This window comes from Aulonocara sp. 'chitande type north' Nkhata Bay, linkage group LG17 (genome assembly GCF_057382095.1).
Source record: "Aulonocara sp. 'chitande type north' Nkhata Bay isolate Kocher_YH1m ecotype deep benthic linkage group LG17, A_spYH_male_GT1.1, whole genome shotgun sequence".
Lineage (NCBI taxonomy): Eukaryota > Metazoa > Chordata > Actinopteri > Cichliformes > Cichlidae > Aulonocara > Aulonocara sp. 'chitande type north' Nkhata Bay.
In genome coordinates this window covers 26,723,753-26,743,157 of record NC_141360.1, presented here as the reverse complement: position 1 = coordinate 26,743,157, position 19,405 = coordinate 26,723,753, and the positions used below count along the sequence as shown (strand labels likewise).

The 19,405-nt window shown below is 40.4% G+C and overlaps 3 protein-coding genes across 13 annotated transcripts in view; 2 read left to right on the top strand and 1 right to left on the bottom strand.

The window, feature by feature from the left end:
- Positions 1–784: 784 nt before the first annotated feature.
- LOC147310197 (nuclear factor 7, ovary-like) lies at positions 785–3,569 on the top strand. The gene is made up of 7 exons (XM_086268944.1): positions 785–869; positions 1,057–1,510; positions 1,695–1,790; positions 1,901–2,131; positions 2,223–2,245; positions 2,331–2,449; positions 2,599–3,569. The coding sequence occupies exons 2-7, from the start codon at positions 1,088–1,090 to the stop codon at positions 3,144–3,146; spliced, it is 1,440 nt and encodes a 479-aa protein (XP_086125070.1). The 5' UTR covers positions 785–869; positions 1,057–1,087; the 3' UTR covers positions 3,147–3,569.
- Positions 3,570–3,616: 47 nt separating this feature from the next.
- LOC147310196 (protein mono-ADP-ribosyltransferase TIPARP-like) lies at positions 3,617–8,589 on the top strand. 2 transcript variants are annotated; one of them, XM_086268408.1, is made up of 6 exons: positions 3,617–3,662; positions 5,381–6,220; positions 6,347–6,512; positions 6,624–6,811; positions 6,943–7,212; positions 7,561–8,589. In XM_086268408.1, exons 2-6 carry the CDS (start codon positions 5,391–5,393, stop codon positions 8,006–8,008), a joined length of 1,902 nt encoding a protein of 633 aa, XP_086124534.1. In that variant the 5' UTR covers positions 3,617–3,662; positions 5,381–5,390; the 3' UTR covers positions 8,009–8,589. The 2 variants fall into 2 exon arrangements, with proteins under 2 accessions (XP_086124534.1, XP_086124533.1); XM_086268407.1 differs by lacking the exon at positions 3,617–3,662 and adding an exon at positions 4,135–4,526.
- The window catches only part of tulp3 (TUB like protein 3), a 26,482-nt gene continuing 15,294 nt past the window's right edge, over positions 8,218–19,405 (bottom strand). For 7 of the 10 annotated variants that reach the window (XM_086268412.1, XM_086268415.1, XM_086268410.1 and 4 more), the window contains 9 exons: positions 15,896–16,058; positions 14,915–15,127; positions 11,965–12,098; positions 11,671–11,862; positions 11,435–11,547; positions 10,488–10,605; positions 10,292–10,390; positions 9,855–10,026; positions 8,218–9,708 (listed from right to left, as the gene is read on the bottom strand). In XM_086268412.1, the coding sequence (XP_086124538.1) occupies positions 9,575–9,708; positions 9,855–10,026; positions 10,292–10,390; positions 10,488–10,605; positions 11,435–11,547; positions 11,671–11,862; positions 11,965–12,098; positions 14,915–15,127; positions 15,896–16,058 (1,338 nt within the window). In that variant the 3' untranslated portion in view covers positions 8,218–9,574. Of the gene's footprint in view, positions 9,709–9,854; positions 10,027–10,291; positions 10,391–10,487; positions 10,606–11,434; positions 11,548–11,670; positions 12,099–14,914; positions 15,128–15,895; positions 16,059–16,150; positions 16,209–18,270; positions 18,583–19,405 lie in introns of those variants that run through there. The other 3 variants (XM_086268416.1, XM_086268418.1, XM_086268409.1) reach the window with 3 other exon arrangements.

The window sequence follows — 19,405 nt, the reverse complement described above, 5'->3', positions numbered from 1 at the left end:
AATACAGTTCTCTGAAAAGCCAATGTGGCAAATCTTAAGTTTGAAAAGGAACACCTGGATTTTCCACAGCACTTCAAGGACCGTAATCTATGGACAGATAAATTCATTAATAATTAAACAGCCACAAAGTAACTGACAGTGACATTGAAACAGCCAAAACAACCTAATTATGCCCACAGTTAGTAATGGCAGAACAAACCTAGATAAAGAAGGGCTAACTGTTATAACTAGAGGTCCTAAATATCAACCCAGTAAAATAATTGTTTCATTTCTGTATAAAATCAGACTGTACATTAAGCAATCAATTCAGAAATACAAGTGGGGACCTTTTGTTGCAACTTGTCTGTGAAGGTTCTCAGTCATCCAGGTCATCGTAGTCAAAGGAGCTTGCAAAGAAAAGCGTCTGGACTTCTTTAAGTTGCTTGAAGACGTTTCACCTCTCATCCGAGAAGCTTCTTCAGTTCTGAAGAAGAAGTGAAACTGAAGAAGTTTCTCGGATGAGAGGTGAAACAAATTCAAGCAACTTAAAGAAGTCCAGATGCCTTTCTTTGCAAGCTCCTTTGACTTTTGTTGCAACTCTGATTTCTCTCTAAATCATATAATTTAACCCAAAAAAAAGAAACACATGGAAAACCTAACTGTAATGTTATGTCACCGTTTTTCTTGTCCCTTTATTGGTCCAGAAAACACCTCATATTCGTCTTCCTCGCCTGTAAACTGTTGATTCTGACTGAGCTGCAGTGTTAGTGAAGGGTTAAAAATGCTTGCTGTCTTTGAGACTCCGCCTCCTTTCAGTGACTCAGCATAACAGGAAGCAGGAAGTGTTCACCATTACGCATATACAGCTGTTACAAGACTGTAGCTTTGAGGTATGTTTCACTCTAACTTTTCTTCTTTTTTAAACAGAACACTATTTCATTTGCATTTAAAGGCTGTTTTTCATGCATAGATTTCACAGGATGCAGTAAACAGACAACAGAACAACTGACTAGGGTATTAAAAGGGAGTGACTTCCCCTGTGTTCTCTTAGTTTCTTGAACTCTCCCTTACTTTCAGTTTCAGGGTAAAACAGCAGCAAAGCCTCGGGATGGCAGGGAAGCTCTATCTCCCTGAGTTGGACCTCACTTGTGCCGTGTGCTGCGAAATCTTCAAAGACCCAGTGGTCCTCAAGTGCAGCCACAGTTTCTGTGCATCCTGCCTGCAGCAGTACTGGAGTCGACAGAGACGAAACCGTGACTGTCCTCTGTGCAGAACCCAGAGTGTGGATGATCCCGTTCCTAGTCTCACCCTGAAGAACCTGTGCGAGTCTTATACACATGAGAGCGAGGAACCGGAGGAGACAGCGGAAGAGCTGCCCGGTGAACCAGGGGAGTTGTGCCCTCATCATGGGGAGAGGCTCAAGCTGTATTGCCTGTCAGATAAGGTGCCTATCTGTGTTGTCTGCCATACCTCAAGAAAACACAAGCAGCACGAATGTTGTCCTGTCAGCGAGGCGATTGTGGATGTGAAGGTAAATATTTCACTTTCCTGATCAAATAAGGACTTGAGATTGAATAATGATGCCTTTTTTCTTGGGGCTCCTTTACTAAGTTTATACAGAGTTTCTGTCACAAGTCATTATGCTGAAGGATGTTACAAGCCTAAAGCGAGATGAACAAACCTTCTAATGAATTTACTTTGAATTATTTACTCAGGAGAAAATGAAGTCCACTCTCAGCTCACTGCAGGAGAAGAGGGAGGCGTTTGACAAAAGGAAGAAGAACTATGAAGACACTGTGACCTACATTCAGGTGTGGTGATAATCTGTCAAACTATGGGTTAAAATTCCTAGTAAGTCACTTTATTTAGTGGCTGTCAGTAAACTCATTTCCAAGCCATGCTTAAGCAGATTATTTTACAGGTCCAGGCTCGATTTGTGGAAAGACGAACCCATGAGGAGTTTGAAAAACTTCACGACTTCCTTCACGCTGAAGAGAATGCCAGGATGGAAGCGCTGAAGCGGGAGGAAGAGCAGAAGAGCGAAGAGATGAAGCAGAAGGTTGAAGAAATAGAAAGAAAAATGGCATCTGTGTCCGAATCCATCAGAGTTTTGGAGGAGGAGATAGCTTTGGAGGGCATCTCAGTCCTTCATGTAAGTTTGAAATGAGACTAAAGAAGGAACACTTTATATTTTTTCCCCCTTAAATGCTAAAGTGAATTTGCCTTTTAATTTTGTCTTTTAGAACAGTAAGAGGACTCTGTTAAGGTAACGAACAGTTTAATATTTGTTTTATTCTTTGCTTAACTTTCATAATGTGTTATGTAACCTGATTTTTTTGTGTTTTCTGCAGTGCTGATTGTCCTGTTGAAGATCCCGTTATGCCTCCAGGAGCACTCATAGACGTGGCCAAACATGTTGGCTCTATGATGTTTTATGTGTGGGAGAAGATGCATAAAATTGCCAAATACAGTGAGTTTAACCATAATGTGCTGCTTGATTTAAACTCTGAGCTGGAGTTTGAGTTTGTCATGAATTCCCAAGGTGGAGGAAAGGTTGAAATGTTTGACTGAACTACAGCCACAGTAACTACAGCTGACAATCTGCCATGTTTCCTTCAGCCCCAGTAACTCTGGATCCCAACACTGCTGCCCCATGGCTCATTCTGTCAGATGACCTCACCAGCGTCTGTGACAGCGATGAGAAACAGAAGCTCCCAGACAACCCGGAGAGGTTCGACCCCGACACCGGTGTGCTGGGCTCGGAGGGCTTCACCTCAGGAAGGCGTACCTGGGATGTGAATGTGGGAGATAATACTGCGTGGGTTGTCGGCGTGGCTAAAGAATCTGTCCAGAGGAAAGAGAAAGTGTCCTCGGTCCAGAAAAACGGCTACCTGTGTGTGTACTTCTACCACAAGATGTACTTTGCGGGTACCTCCCCTTTAACGCGACTAAACCTGAAAAGGAACCCGCAGAAGATCAGAGTGCAGCTGGACTGTGACAAGGGCAAGGTTTCTTTCTATGACGCGCACAACAACACCCATATCTACACCTTCAAACAGGCAATCACTGAGAAAGTCTTTCCTTACTTCTGGGTCGGTTGTCAGCAATGTCCTTTGACGGTTGAACCAATGGAAGTTGCCCTGAGTGTAATTGAAAGTGCAACTTAGTTACTCTGTGACTTTGAGAAACTCATCAAATTAAATGTCAGATTATTTGCCACTTTTCTTTCCTGGTTCAATGCAGTGTTCTTTGGTTCTTCTTAATTTAAAACTCAATGAACACACTGATCAAGGTACTTAAGATTCAGTGATTGGTAACTTGAATTAGAGCATTTTTTTTTTTTGCATTAATAATCTATGAATTATTCATTTGTTTATTATCAGCATATAAATTGTGAGGTTAAAAAATAGTACAGATTAATTACTTGTATGTAAGTTTTAAAAATGATTATGCATGTCATTGTCTACACATTCCTCTCTTATTTTGCTGTATTACTAACTACTAATGTATGGAAAACATCAAATGTGCTTTATGTGCACATACTACTCATGTTTTACAGTGCTAATTTACAAATAAAATATTTGCAAGTATTGTGGCCTCCCTTGATGATGTGTCACCAGCCAGTCCTTACTGGACATAGACCTGGAGTCGGAGAGCAGCCAGAGTTTTCTTTAGCGTCTGAGGTGAGCCTATATGTTTGGTCAGATGTGACGTCTGAGATTTTATTACCTGCTTCCTAAGGGCATGATTTTCAGATACAGTTCATCTCCTGTATATAGTTTTCAGGTCTGACACGTCTCTCGTCATCCACTTTTCAAGTTTCCATTTTTTTTCTCTTAACTACACGCTGCGCACCATGCTAACATGTGCCACGGATTTGCCTAATAGCTCTCTGGAAATCACCAATTTGATCCAAAATACTACTTTATGGCTGTCAAACTGTTTTATTTTGTGTTTTTTGTAGATTCAAATAAATAAAATGGAACACAATGTGTGTTTTTGGAACAGGCTACTGGTAACAGAGTCCCCAAAGATACAATTTAAAGTTGACCGCGATGAGTACAAAACAGTATTATTCTTTGAGTTGGGTGGCTATTTAATGCCTGAATGATTCATAGGCCAGTATTGTGTGCCTTAATAGGGTGAAGGACTGGACTGAAAATGAGTAAAATGTCCAAAGAAAAACTTTGAAAGAGTTTCAGAAAACCTGTCTTTGAATTAAAAATCACAAAGACAGAATATGCTGGGCTTCAAAATCAGCTTTTATGTAGCAGCTGTTTGTAGTTCTGTTCAAAATGCAGTGAAAGTATCCATTTTTTTAAAAAAAAATTCCTCTCATTTTTAGTGGGGTTTTTTTTCTTGGTATATGAACAGCCTTTGCACACCGTTCACTTTCACCTCCCTCTGAACTCTACAGCCTGGCGCATTGAAGCTGACCGTCTTTTGTATAAAGAAGGGTTTTAAAGCCATATACATAAAAGCTTCTTTTTTTTCCTGCAACTTTGACTCAGCAAAGTTTAGAGGCCTGAGGCGGACTCACGGTTAATGTAAGCCAAACTCGTTAAAAGTCTAATTAGCTAGTCATAGTGCCTTGCTACGGGTGTATGTAGCTAGCAGGTTGAGTCGTGTGTTGTAAAGGCTCAGTTAAGTTCTTTAGAGGTTATGTTGTGGAAAGCTGTTTTGCCTTCAGACCTGCCGGGCCTTTAAATAATTGTTTAACTGGTACTAATGAGTCCAAAGTGTGCCGAGAAAATATCTCCCACATCTTTACATCACCTCCACCTGAGGGTATTGTCTCCATCTTGCCTTGATGTTTTTTTTATGCCAAATTCTGACTGTACCATCTGAATTCACAACATAAATTCAGGACAATCTTTTATTGTACACCTTTGGTGAGCCCATGTAAATTGTAGCCTCAGTCTCTCATTTTTAGCTGGATGTGACGCTGTGTGGTCTTCTGCAAGGTTCAGTGTGTTGTGAATTCAAAGATCCTCATGTTTGTTCTTAAAAGTGTTTATTTGTTTGCCTTTCTTACATCAGAAGTTTCAGAAATTCTCAGATTGGCCTGTCTGGCAGTAAACTATGGTTGTTGCATGAATGCTACTGTGTGACTGGCTGAGTAGATATTTGTGGGGAGCAGCAGTTGAGTGGGTCTAGGTATTAAAGTGGCTGGAGAAAGGTTTTACAGAGCTGGCTTTAGTTCTGTTCAAAATTATGAAAAATAGTGCATTTATTCAATTATTTTCAAACTTAACCATCAAATCTCAAAAGTTGGGGAGTTTCGTGGCAGTAACTGCTAGTTAAAATTCCTGTTCTCTTCATTTGTAGTGTCTCTACGTCACTATAACCTTGTGTTTGTTCCAGTTTGCAAAAAATAATTGTTAAAATTGTTCTTGGTTAGGAAGTCCAACATGGCTGGAATTTCATGCACAAGGGCAACAAAGAGAAAGTTGTCTGGTAGTGCTAAAGCTGCAGAACCTGCATCCAGGTCCTCCAAAGTCACCTTTCTGAGCCCGTCTCTCCTCCTCTTTGAAATCCCTGCTGACGCCGACACCAGCCTCCCAGTGTGGAAGGCCATGAGAACCGAGCAAGCTGACATCACCTGGACCGTCAAGCCCTATGGCCTCAGCATTAATATAACACCTCCGACCTCTAAGAAAGGAAAGCATTCTGCTGCCAGCAAGAGTGAAAGCTCTTCCAGCATGGTGCAGACTGCAGGGCTGTCTTCTAGCATCCTGCAACCTCAGATCTGCATTCAGCCCACCACTCAGCAGCAATCGCAGAGCAGCTCCTGTGTGCTGCTTACCTTCCCCCAAAACACACAGTCTGTGTCACACCCCCCAAGTCCTATTCCAGTCACTTCACTTATTGTCTCCTTGCCGGTCATTATTGCCCAGGCCCAGCATACCAGTCAGCCTACTGCTCCTGCCAACAAAGGGTCCATATCCTCCACCCAAACGCCAAGTGGAACCCCTACCAAGCAAACCACCAAAACCCCATCTAAAGTGCCTGTCTCATTTCACACAAAAGGCTGCTCTACCATCCAAATCTGTGACGACTTCCTCCTTGGTTTGTGTTCTGCAGAGGAGAAGTGTAAGATGCACCACACTCCCTATCCCTTTCACTGGCAGCTGTGGTGTGTTGCCAACCGCCAGTGGGTGGACATTTCTCCTCGCTCTCAGGTCTTGCTGGAGAGGATGTACTGTGACGTCAATAAGGATGCCATTTGCCTCAAAAATGGGTGAGTAACAGGGTAGATCTTTTGCTAAAGTCTGCAAATTAAAAAAAGAAAAAGATGGGCTTTTTTGAGACAAAAATCACAGTTTGTTTGTGGATTCTTTGTGTAACTTCAGAACACTTTCTTTAGGAATGAACGCTACACTTTGAAATTTGACTCAATGAAACTGGATGACTCTTCCGTGTATGATGGAGTCAGGCGACTATCTAACACTAACAGTAAGATCAAGAACCCTCATTTTGCCAGCCAATCGAAAATCTACTGGTGGAACATCAGTTGGCAAGAGTACAACACGGTGATCTTCTTTACCTCTTTTTTCTAGTTTCTTTACTCCTTTCTGCCATTTTCAACACATCAAAAGCCTCCACCAGCTTTGTTATTTTTTAACTGGTTCATTTCTTCATAGAGCGTGTCTGCCACATTGCTAAAAAAGATGAGCGAGAAGGAGTCAGAGTGTTTCTTCAGTGTCGGCTCACAGAAGTACAAGGTGGACTTCACTACCATGATCCAGACCAACGTCGCCACAGGGTTCCAGAGAGGCGTTCGCTGCAGACCCGCCTACCGCTCTCTGGATTCTATGAAACCTTACTTGCAGTTGGTGTCCTGAGATGCGTTTTTTTTTTTTGCATTTGTTTACATCTTCTTTTAAAATCAAGAGATTCTGTTCCTTTAAAATTATTTCATGATGTTCTCCCATCCCTTTCCCATTTACTCCCCACACCCAGGACAGGAGTCCTGCCTGACTCAGCGGAACCTGACAGTAATCCTCCTGAGGCCAACTTTAGTGTAGATCCTCTGGACGAGTTCAGTTCCTGGTACCCTCCGGCGTGGTGTTGGGCTTCAGAGCAGGATTACAGTCTAGTGGATGTTCCTACAGGCACTCTGGCCTATAAACGGGTTCAAGAATTCTTCAATGAGAGCATGCCTGAGACAAAGGTGGACATCATCAGCATCCAGCAGGTCCAGAACCTATTCCACTGGGACAAGTACCAAAGGTCCAGCTAAGTTTGAGTTCAATTTTTAATCATGACTAAAACTAAGAAAAATTGGAGGGAAATTTGATGTCCTTATTAACTGTTTGGATATTCGGAAAGTCCTTTTTCTAAACGTCATTTATTGGATGAAATACATTTGTAACATGGATAAGCATTGGTTCGGCTAGTAGTAGGATCTGGGCTCGTTTCCTCCTGTTTTCATCCATTGTTTACTTTACTAGACAGTTCTATGGGTTCCTTACAGCGGATTCAAATAATTATTTTGTTGGAAGTTAAAGCGTAAAATATCACAAAATCTTGTTCTTGTTCATGGTGATATGCATGCCACACTTACACAACTCGTTCCAGGCAAAAGCTATACATGCAGAAGCAGCGTGGAAAGGCCACCGGGAGTTTAGAGCGACATCTCTTCCATGGGACCACCAAAGAGGCCTCAGAGGAGATCTGCACCAGCAACTTTGACCCTCGAGTGGCCGGGGTTAACGGAGTTTCCCACGGTCATGGCACATACTTTGCCACCGCTGCCTCCCACTCCCACATGTTCTCAGCCCAGTTCGGGCCAGATGAAGTTTGCCACATGTTCCTTGCCAAAGTCCTGGTGGGAAAGGTAACTGTGGGTAGGAGCCACTACCGCCGTCCACCTAAGCTCACCTCCAGGAAGAAGCAGCATCGTCTGTATGATGCCTGTGTTGACAACGTGAACCTTCCCACCATGTTTGTTGTTTTTGACAGCTGTCAGTGCTACCCCTACTACCTAATCAAATATAAAAACCTACCCAAAGAGATAGACATTTAATGAGGATGAGGACAGGGGCCTCAGCCGCTAATTGTTCAACAGAAATCATGTTCCAGTTGCAAGAAAACCTAAAGTGTTAACAAATCCAGTATATATTGTTATCAAATGCTCCGTTTAGTTTGATAAAATATGCCATATTCAGTTTGTTTGCAATGAAGTTCTTGACAATAGTGAAGACAGTGTTAAAATGACAACATATTCTGTATCACTTAATTTTTCAAAATGCCTTTATTTTTGTTATTTGAAGATTTTACAATAAACACTTTTTTCCTTTTTTTCTCTCAAATCTGTTCAATGAAATTCATTTCTGTAATGTTTATGAAATTAAACACTAAATGCATTCACCTCAGTATAAGAAAAGAAAAGCATGTTTGATCAACTGCTGGTATGTTTTCATACAGCCAAACGAGCTGACTGTTTGTTCCAAAGGTCAGACTGGAACGTGTTTCATCAAAGACTTCTTTAGTAAAAGTATATACAGAATATTTTTCTTCAGAACTTAATTGCACACTTCCTTGAACAGGAAACAACAGGGAAATTCTAATAATTTAGCTTATGCATGAAAAATCATGGCTCTTTGAAGGATCCAGATCAAATTGTTTTAAAAGTATCTGACACTGCTGGCCATAAAAAAAAAAAATCCCAGTTCAGTCCATCTAAGAACAAACTCTGCATTGAACAGATAACATGTTCGGGACAGTGATGAACCAAAACACCACATTAAATCCCTGCCAATGAAAATAATAACCCCCCCTTATCAAATTTGTTTAAAAAGGGAGAAAAATAAGAGTTGAAGTGATGTTTAACTTCCAAATAGTATTGTAAAATTCCATATCTTGAAATGTCATTGAATAATTTAAGACTGTAAGAACGGCTCAAATAAGATGATAATCCAACTAGCCAAGACAAAATCACAGTCACAAGATAAAAAAAAAAAATTCACAAAACCCCCACCTTTCACACAAGGATGTTAGAGTGATAACCACAATGAAAAAATATCAGAATTAGCTATTGATAAAAGGCAGATTAAAACATACGTTATATGATTTAAGATGTAAACAAGGATTAAAAAAAGTTAAACTAGTGTTGAGGCTGTGATGCCAGTTCCTTAAATAAAGTACAGCAACTGTGCGTTTCTGTTCTGGCAACATCTAAAGTTGGGCCTGCAGGTGGTGCCAGAGGAAAGGCCATCATGTTACATAGTTCAAAATGGTTTACAGTATGAATTGTAGATGACAGTTATTTTTTAAGCTAAAAAACTTAGTGGAATGAAAATATAAAAGGCAACAAAAATATGTGAAGAATAAACATTTCACATATCTTCAAACAGGTTCATAAATATCAGATCAGTTCTTTTTGCACTTGGTGTCTAATAAGAGCACCTGTCTCCAGCACAGATTATTCATTTGCATTTCCCTTTTAGTCTCTACACACGTGTACATATACACATAAACTGTACACAGGTTAGCAGACGTTTAACCAACCCTGATACGACAGACATGACATGTGGGTGGGGGGGACACGCAAAAACTGAGTTCCTGGAATTTACCGGCAGAGCACCAGCACCTATTCACAGGCCAGCTTGCTGTCGAAGCTCGACAGGCCAATGGCAAACGCCTGAAGAGCGCACATGGGATAGTTGTAGTCCAGAGTGAAGACGTCTTCAGCAACTCTACCAAACTGCATAACAATGTAGTCGGCTAGAGATAGAGGGGGGTAAAAATAAAAAAGGTCGATCAGTGTGTTTATGGTGTATGTTTTAAATATTTCAAGACATTCTGCAACATCCTATAAGCAGCCAAATTATTTAAACTACTTAAACATAACTGAGATTAAAGATACTCACGGTCATTATCGTGAACTATCTGGAAGTTTTTGACTGATGCCTGAGTCACACGGCCATGGAAATTTAGCACATAAGACTGGGTGTCATCGTTCCACACGGGTGCCTTGTTGTGCAGCTCGATCAGATTTTCAAGCGAATGGTTTTGCCACCTGCTCAGGAGACTCTCCTGCTCCTATCATACAAATACATCCGATTTCAGTCTTTAATCTTATTAGGAATGAATCAAACTACACATTAAACTCACACACCAGGACTTTTGGACTTTTGCATTCTAACAGCATTTGTGAAATGTTAGACTGCTAAAGCTAAACAGCTTTGGATTCAAATTAATCTTTTAGTCATTTTATACATGAAGCATTCGGACAACACGTTGCACATTTAAGGGCAAATTCTTTGAGTTGTTAAGCTTTGCATAATTCTGTTACTGACAGACTCACATTTTGGGGCCTTACAGGGAGCCTCTCAAAGTTCATGTTCATGCCAGGGATGATTACAGTCATTTTGCGTGGTCCTTTGAATCCCAGCACATTGGTTTCCTGCCAAAAAACACAGAGAGTGTGACAATTTTACTAAATATATTTAATGAACAGGCAACACACTAAACACACTGCTAGCCTTTTGTCATTCACTCACATAGCAGATGGCAGCCAGTTCCTGTCGTGTGTTGCTTTCTTCCAGCAGAGCCCCGGGGTTTTTACACGGATTGGTCCCGTTGTCGTACACTGTGAATTTAGTGCCCATGAGGTTGGATCTGATAGAAAACAAACCGGTCATGAAATGTTTACACCTTTTCATATTTTTCAGATGCTGGCAGCATTTTGTTTCACATTTGAGTCATGTGGATTGGCAGAAAGCAACACACTGTTTATTTTCTAAATATCAAGAAAACAGCAACTATTGGATGCTGCAGTTTATTCTAACTGTTAGCAAGCAGAAAATCTTTGGAATCACATTGAATGTTATATTGAAAAAAAGAGGCAAAAGTGAGAGGCTACAATGTAATCCCACAGGTCAACTGTCCAGACCAAAGTGAATGTCGTTGTCTTTGCCACTGATGGGCTCAGACTGTCAACATTATGAAAAGGATCCCTACAGAGATGTGTATCTCACATCAAGAAGAAGTCTCGCTCTGAAATCTCACCGGAGGTGAGGTGTTGCTGGAAGAAAAAAGTGTGAATGTGAGTGAGAGTTGGAGGAAGCCAGGCACGGAAGAGAAGAGAAGCTTCCTGTTCAGTAGTTCACGGTTTGTGATTGAATTTCTGAAATCAGGCAATGGTCTGCTACACTTTACTTTATTTTTGCCAGGCACACACTGGTGACCAGTTGAGCTACAAATGGATGGACAGATGAAATGTTTTCACTGCCTATTTTGACTGGAATCAATATTACCAATCAAATAGAAAAATGAATCACTTATAAGAGCTGCCGGATACAGAATGCAGGTAATGCTATTAATTAAAGGTATTTTGTTCACATGGTATCAGTTGACATTAAAACAATAAATATAATTAAAGGTGTGCAATCAGCAAATAATACCTTATTAATGCAGGTCTCTGTGGACACAGGGAGGGTGGATTTACCTGAGTTTACCTATAAAGCTCTCTCCCTCTCGTGACAGGTCGGTAGCATCCACTGAAATAAGGTAGTTGGATGTCTTACTCTTCTTCCTCTTTCTTCCTGCCAGCAGAAACACCTGGAACGACACAATAAAGCAGACACATGTATCTAATGAAGGCTTTTGTTTATAAATGTTACATTGTACAACAAAAATGATGATTCTTATTCACAACTTTAATGGCCCACGCATGTATCGCACCTTCTTGCAATCCTCTTTCTCCATGTGCATGTAGTAAGTGGGGTAGAGGCCGCGGTCCATACCCTTCTTGTCACGGGTGATTCGGCATTTGACTGTGACGCCACGTGGTGCTGGGCGTAAGACAAACTCCTCCAGATTCGCCACATCGGCTAGTAAGTTTTCCGCTGTGGGTGATCCTGGGGTAACCAGATCCTGGGACAAATTAATATAGTCAGCTACTTTTAAAAGAAAAAAGAAAAAAAAGAAGCATTTTAGATAATAGTGAGTATATGAACTAGTGTGCGTAGGCTTTACAGGAATGTCCTTGCCACTAGTAGCTGAGGCAGGCCTGTTGCTGTCTGTGTGAGAGGACCGAGAACGGGTCCGTTCTTCCTCCAAGTCTTCCTCGTGCTCACTGGCTTCATCAAAGTTCATGCTTTCGCAGAGACCTGGTGAGAGACGTGGGAGTGTGGTGTGAGGGAGCTTTAATTACACACGAAGGTCTTTACAAATTCTCCAGCTAAGAAACCCATTCATACAAAAACAAAAGAGGAAAATGAAACCCAGATGCTCTGCGTACATTCTCCACAACAAAAGAACCTCAGTCATTATTTCGTTCCAGGGGTTCCTTCAGTTTTGGTTCAAAACGCTCCACAGAAGATTTTACCAGTTTTTTGGGTTCATCTGCGGTCTTTGATATATGAGAAAAAATTCCCAAGAAGTGATGCAATACTTAGGAAATAGTTGAAGCAAAAAATAGAGCATTATACAGCTGAAAGCACATCCTTTCATATTTATCTGAAACATTCAGGGGGAGGGGGATTTCTTTTACATCAGCTGTTGAAACCATGACAAATGAAATGAAAGGATGAAGACTTGTGAAAGTGAATATCAAAAAGAATGTGATTATTTAGCATTGATTCTTATTTATTCAACCAAAAGGCCACTTCTCTGGCCTAAAGAGTACTTTTCCATGTCAGTTACTGGAAGGCTCATATTTATGACAATAAATGAAGCTGATGTGCAGCTACTTGTGCAGAGACAGCTCCATGCAGTCATGCAGACATAAACTGGGGCTTGCACAGTGCAGACAGTCGGGACTGTCTATCTGTCTCCTCACTGATAATTGGATTTATCAGCCAGGATGCAGCTCTTGGCTGCAGCTATATCCCACTGTAATGTGTTATCAAAGTGTAAACTCATATGAAAGCTGTGTGTTTTCACTACATTGAAGTATTATTTTTTATTAAAATCTAATTAAAATTGGACTTGTAAAAGAAATGCTTGACCAGAAATGGCAATAATGATACCAAGATTACTCTAAATTGTTATACTATACAGCTGGAGTCCTAAATACTGCAATCCAATCTACAGTTTGAAGTAAATGAAGAACTTTAGATTTTAAATCACAGCAATCAAACTGACTACTGTGAGGATATACTGCTGCAGGAAAATGTGGGTGAACAAGTGTGGTTCTGACCGACAAACCAAGGAACGCTGCTCATAGGTAGAGATCTGTCGAACACAAGTAGGCTTGCTTAAAATCGTACCCTGCTTTATCCTCATTTTTTTTGCATCTTAGCTGTTCCTTCATTCACAAAATGAACATCGTGTTATATTCAGTGAGACTTGGCGATTCAGAACATAAACCCATCAGTGATGTGTTTACAAATGCAACAGATGGAGGAGATCAAGGCCAGTTTTCCCAATCAGACTTCAGGGAGTGACCAGACGAGTTCCTCCCTGCTGCCCATTAAAAGGAATGCAGAACCTTATTAAACAAATCCAATTTCACGTTAATAATATTCCTGCTTTTAAATACATGGGGGTTTCTTCTTTTGCATACAAAAAGCATTCTGTCCTCAAATATTTGTGCCTCCTCCTGACACTGATCAGTTAGACTAACATATCCTGGGCAAGTTCCAGCGTAAGAGAAAACATTAAGCTATGCAGCACTAAACCAGATGGATAATGTGACAGTAAAAACAGCAAAACACAACCCCTATTGTGCAGTATTTACAAGTGATGCGCCCCAAATATGCTGCTAATCCTGTGAAAAAGCAGGAAGCATCATGGAATACAGAATGCAAATGTTAGCTGCCCTCTAACAGTGACTCCAGGGCTCCAATTAAAAAACCCACACAAAGTTGTGTCAGCTACTGGCTTATGAAATCAACCATCTGGAAATGTCAAAGAGGCCTAACATTTGACTGAGCAAATCCAAAAAAGACATACAGCATTTCCAGATAATTATTATCACACGGCCAAGAAGGATATTAAATTCTACAGCGAGCCAAAAGTGAAGATGTTGGATGACATCAAGGAGCTGATTAAATATGAATGTATTTCAAAATGTCTATTTCTTCCATTTCCCAAGGCACCATGGTAATATGGAAGACAGGCAGCCAAAAATACCTGCTGGAGCTCTTTGGGGCAGGCTCGTCTGCTTAACTGAGCTAACATTAACAATGAGGTCTTACATTATTGAGAAGCACAATGACACTTTCTATTGCGTCACACTCAAGCCTTTAAAAAAGGTATGAAAAGTAACCCAGCTTCTGAGTTTCTCAGCAGGATTCAAATGAAATCTTAAAAAAAACAGTCATGTCTTGAGTTTGTGGGCACAAAGTGGTAACACACGAGCTACATTATGACACCTGCAGAACTGCATGATGTTGGTACTGTTTAAACGCATGCTAACCTTCATATAATGAGAAATTTGTTTTTGCTGCAGATGAATCTGAAAAGTGCAAAAGTCACTGTGAGCTTGATTTTTATACAATTTCCTGAAATTGTACATATTCCCATCAGCTGGTTGGCAGGTGTGGGTGGTAGTAGTTCTAATGATGCCACAAACAAACACTGCAGTGTGAACAATGCCCTTATCTATTATTTAGTGAACCAGTTCTCACTGCATTACCATCAATCATACCACTCACTCCACATGCAGCAGCAGAGTGCTATCAATTTGGTAGATGTCAAAAAGTCTGACTTTGTTTAACAGCAACTTCTTACCTGCAGTGTCATAAATACACATTTTTTCCTTTATAGGTAAAAACTGTAAAGCTGAGAAACGTAAGAAAAACCCTGAGAGTAACCACAAGTAAATATCTGATGCTACTCTCTTCTAATAAAAAAATCACCAGGGGACTCAACACACACACTAACAAAGTAAATAAGTAAGCAGGCAAACAATAGTTGTTCCATTTGACTTTACTGCAGGGTTCAGAATAATGATTTAAACCCAGGATCCAGTACAAATCACCTTGCTTCTGCAGCAGTTCGTGGATATCTGTCTTGGGCTCCAGCAGCGTCTCAGTGTCTCCGTCCCTCTCAGGCTCTTCAGCAGCAGGGGACTGGGACTGAGACTGAGACTCAGGCTGGGACTGAGACTGGGACTGGCTCACTGACAGGATTTGAATTTTCATTCCTATATCAGGAGGTTCTGAGCTCAGGAAGGCTGCTGGGCCATCAATACCTACAACACAGGAGAAGGTGGAAGACATGCATGAGCTGTTAATTTTCCCTTAACTGGGTCCAACCAAGCATATCTAATGAATCTACTAAGTGAATCTATTATACACATTTCCAAATCCATATTTTTATCTTGGATTCCAGTGTAGGTTTGCGTGATTTGCACTTTAGACTACGGTAATTCTTCTTTTTCTCATACTGCAATTAGTTTGAAGTTGGTACAGAAGCAACAAAAGGCTGGAAAAGTAAGTGGCACTAAAAATAACATGTGGAGGTCAACATGTCAGTAACATGACATAGTATAAAAGAGCATCTTAGAGAAGCAGCTTGTCAGAAGTAAAAATGGGAAGAGGTACACCATGTTCTTTAAAATATAATATAAAATTGTAAAGGCCCCAAATATCTCCTCTCATAATCAGATTTAGAGAATCCAGGGAAACATCTGTGTGCAAGAAACAAGGCAGAAAATCAATACTAGATTGCCTAGAACACTAGAAAATCCTGAAAATGAAATAGGATTTATTGTGAACTGAACTAAAAAAAATAGGGGGAAAAAACCCTTGACTGAAGTGTGGTTTGGTAGTTTAACCGTGCTGCTCTATGATGTGCCTAGCCTAAATTAAAAACAGTCAAATGCTGAACATTGTATACTTCCAACTGAAGTTACTTTTATGTAAAGAGGAAACAGTGTGTGACAATGCCTAGACTATGGGGATTTGATTAACATGCCTTTATGAATGACGTAAAAAATGCTGCACATGTTTTTTCTCACCATCTATTATGACATCATTGGTGACATTGAGTTGAGATTCGACTAGTGGGGCTTGCTCTTCACCACGCCGTGCCCTGGAACGCCGGGGGCGAACCTCTGTGTTGGGCTGGACCATCAAATGTTGCTGACGTTTTTGCCGCTGCTTCTGCTCCAGCAGTGCCCTCTGTGGACCAAACAGGGGAACAGAAATGCTGTGTAACCTAATTCTAGGTACAAATATACGTGACTTTCAGGACATGCAACTGGAAAACTCACTTCATGCATAATTAGCTGGCATGTATTAAATGATGGAGGTTGGGAAGATTAAGCCAAGCTGGAAAACATCAACACAACAAGCTATAGGTAATTACATTAGTATGGATGATGAGTTACAACCTGTGTCTCTCAGTAGGTGCTGCAAATGACCAGGACAATAACAGAAAAAGAAAAGAAAAGAAAGGAGCACTGGTCGTTGCATTGCATAATGCTATTCTAATACTACAGGTTAGAAAAATTGGATTTCTACATGTGAGATTTTGTGCCATAAACAAGTATTGGACAAACAAAAGCTTTGATTTTCTAAAGGCTTATCTGGGAACCGTGGTTACCTGTACCAAAATGCACAGAAGTCCATCCAAGAACTCATTAAAGTATTTTAGTTATTTTTACTTTATCTTTGAAGAAAATATTCCAGTGGAGAGATAAAGCCATACAAGGTCAGCTTAGTGAGTCACACCATAATACAATACGCAGTCTTCAAAAGAAAGATAGCTACACACAGTCCAGACCTGTAAGGCAGCAGAACACATTTTGCTGAGCTACTAATCAGAACAGGAGGACATTTGACATGCAATAACAGATAAAGCAATTGTGCAAACCATTTCAAGGTATAGAAAGCTGTATGCACTACAAAAACTATATGTAATGCAGTACACAACTCAGTTTCAGTAAGGGTAGAAAACTGACGTTCATGTTGTATTCACCCGCCCCACTGTGACCTGACTTAATACTGATGCCAAAAGGCAGACTAAATAAAAAATAAGCCCATAATAAAACACAACAACCAAAATAAAAAATAAAAAAATAATGGGGGCTGTGAAAGCTTACAGTAATGTTCTGTAGTTTGGTGAACTGAAGAATGCCCAACGTAACAAGGGTCTGATAAAGTAATTAGCTGCTTCGAACATCATCACTGAGATGAGGTTTCTTTCGACTGATTACTCAGAACAGGTGTAACCTCTAGGTAGTGAAATTAGTCCACAATCATTTGCACTGTAGTTTCAGTAAGGATAGAAAACTGACTATGTTCATGTTGTATCCACTTGCCCTAAAACCCACTGTGGCCAGAGCAGGCGATGGATTATGCAAGCACATTAATTAGCGCACCAAATGCACAACAACAATTCCTGTTTAGTGTTCAGTCAGCTGGGAGAGACCGAGAAGCCTTGTCTCATATTTGGCAGACCAAACAGCTTTTTAGACTTCAGTCATTCTAACACTCGAGGAAATCATTTTCACTAGCCGTAATGTTTTTCTTTTTTTGTTTTTTGTTTTTAAAAAGAGAAAATTGAATCTTCTTATCCTACAGTGAACATGAAAAACATCCAAAAAGCAAACTTTAAGAAAGAATTGGTACTGGAAGCATTTGTTTTTTTACTCTTTCGCATATGAAAAATCCAAGAGCTGGACCCAGTCGTTATCATTTCAAAGAAAGAGCAGATCTGTGTTCTCCCTTTATTGCTATACATAAAAGGAGACAAATGAATAAAACATAATGCAACATTATCATAATGAACATAATTAGGTCTAGTGTAATGAATGAAAGTGGGAATGCTACCAGATTTCACATTGCACAATAATTCCTCTTCATTAAGATACTGACTACCGATTTGAGGCAAACCACAGCTTTAACTTCAAAAGTTGCTGCACATGTACTCCCAGCCTAAGATTAATCTGAGCAGTTTGTTTTGTCTTCCATTTTTTCTATTTTAAGCCAACCCATTGTAATATTCAATTCTTTTGTATAGCGTGAGTACTTGGCATTTTCAACACAGGATGTGACTTCATTCAGGTTTTCACAATCCTTCCTATGTGACCCAAAACACCGGAAAGAACCAAGCAAAGAACGTGGGTTAAAAGACACTGATTTAGATATAATGTACATTTATATTTACATGATGAAAAGAGGCCATGCAAACCCTCTACTGAAAAGAGAAGTTGAAGTACTGTTAGGGAGAGATAACTAAAAAATTTTTCTCTCACTGGCAGTACTGATTAAAAAACTTTGAGTCTACGTAAGCAACAGCCTCACACCTGCGTCTCACAAACAAGTCCTGATCTAAAAGACAAATAAACTAGAAAATGCATCAGAAAAAGAAAAAGAAGAAGTTACAAACCCGTTCCATTGATATTAAAAGTTAACAAGTTTTCTAAAGAATAAAGAAGATTCCACTTCTCTTTAAGTCAGATGACGATGTGTTCTCCCCCTAAAAGAAGCACTCCTGGTGGGCATGACTCTGTCGCCATGTCCTTATTTCCTCTTCTGGAGCTCAGTTTAAGAGTCAGTAAACTGTCAACCTGTTCCACTGCACTATGTGCTCCTCTAACACAAGCCAAATACCAAGCTTGTGTGTGTCTGTACGCGGGTGTGTGTATGTGTGTCTGTATGTACAGGCAGTCACCGTTGCTAACTGAATCAGCAATCATTAGCGCTCGAGCAGGAGAGAGATAGGGTGAGCGAGAGAGCACAGAAAGAAAGGAAAGAGAGAGCGAGAGAGAGAGAGAAAAGAGAGAGAGAGGGGGGGGGCTGGGAGGTGTACAGCTCCTTCAGTGCGCTTCACTTTCATCATATAAATACATATAAAATGTAATTATGATTTAATTTTTCAAAGCTGATCTCTTCTGTGTATGTTTGTTTGTTCTTGTGAGTTATCTAAGAGCATAGAGAGAGAGAGGGAGAGAGTGTGTTTGAACTCAGCTGAAAGCGTGCAGCACAAGTCAGCCACAATGAGACCTTGAAACACACACACACACACAAACACGCACACAGCCAGGCGCCTCACAATAAATCCACCTCTCTCTTTGAAGTCACCAATCTGAGCCCCCTACCCTTCTCCCCTGTTTTCCTTCTGCCTAATGTGAGATACTGGAGTAAGGCTTCCAGCTTAAAGCGCTGCACCACAGCTCTACAGCAAGGTTTCAGAAGATCACTCTGCATGCAGGAACATTAACTTTTAACTGTCTTACCATGTAACCCATAATGACTCCCCCCTCCACCCACCCACCACCATTGCCACACACACACAATTTGACTAACTGTCTGCTAATATAAGTCTGTGCATTGGGAGTAAATGCTTGTCGGTCTCTCATTTTAGTCATTGCATACACAAATTAAATGTCAATTGAATACTACATTTAGAAAAACAATTTGCATCTTCAAAACAATATCTAGTTGTATTATAGATGTCTATTAAAATCTCTCATTCAAACTGTGCTTTTTTTTTAAACGTGAAAACTATGCATTTAGACATA

Coding starts and splice junctions, on each gene's coding strand:
- LOC147310197 (XM_086268944.1), top strand. CDS start 1,088: ATGGCAGGGAAGCTCTATCTCCCTGAGTTGGACCTCACTTGTGCCGTG. Junction 2,132..2,222: donor AGGGCATCTCAGTCCTTCAT/GTAAGTTTGAAA, acceptor TTTGTCTTTTAG/AACAGTAAGAGGACTCTGTT. Junction 2,450..2,598: donor GCATAAAATTGCCAAATACA/GTGAGTTTAACC, acceptor TGTTTCCTTCAG/CCCCAGTAACTCTGGATCCC.
- LOC147310196 (XM_086268407.1), top strand. Junction 6,221..6,346: donor GCCATTTGCCTCAAAAATGG/GTGAGTAACAGG, acceptor CACTTTCTTTAG/GAATGAACGCTACACTTTGA. Junction 7,213..7,560: donor CACTGGGACAAGTACCAAAG/GTCCAGCTAAGT, acceptor AACTCGTTCCAG/GCAAAAGCTATACATGCAGA.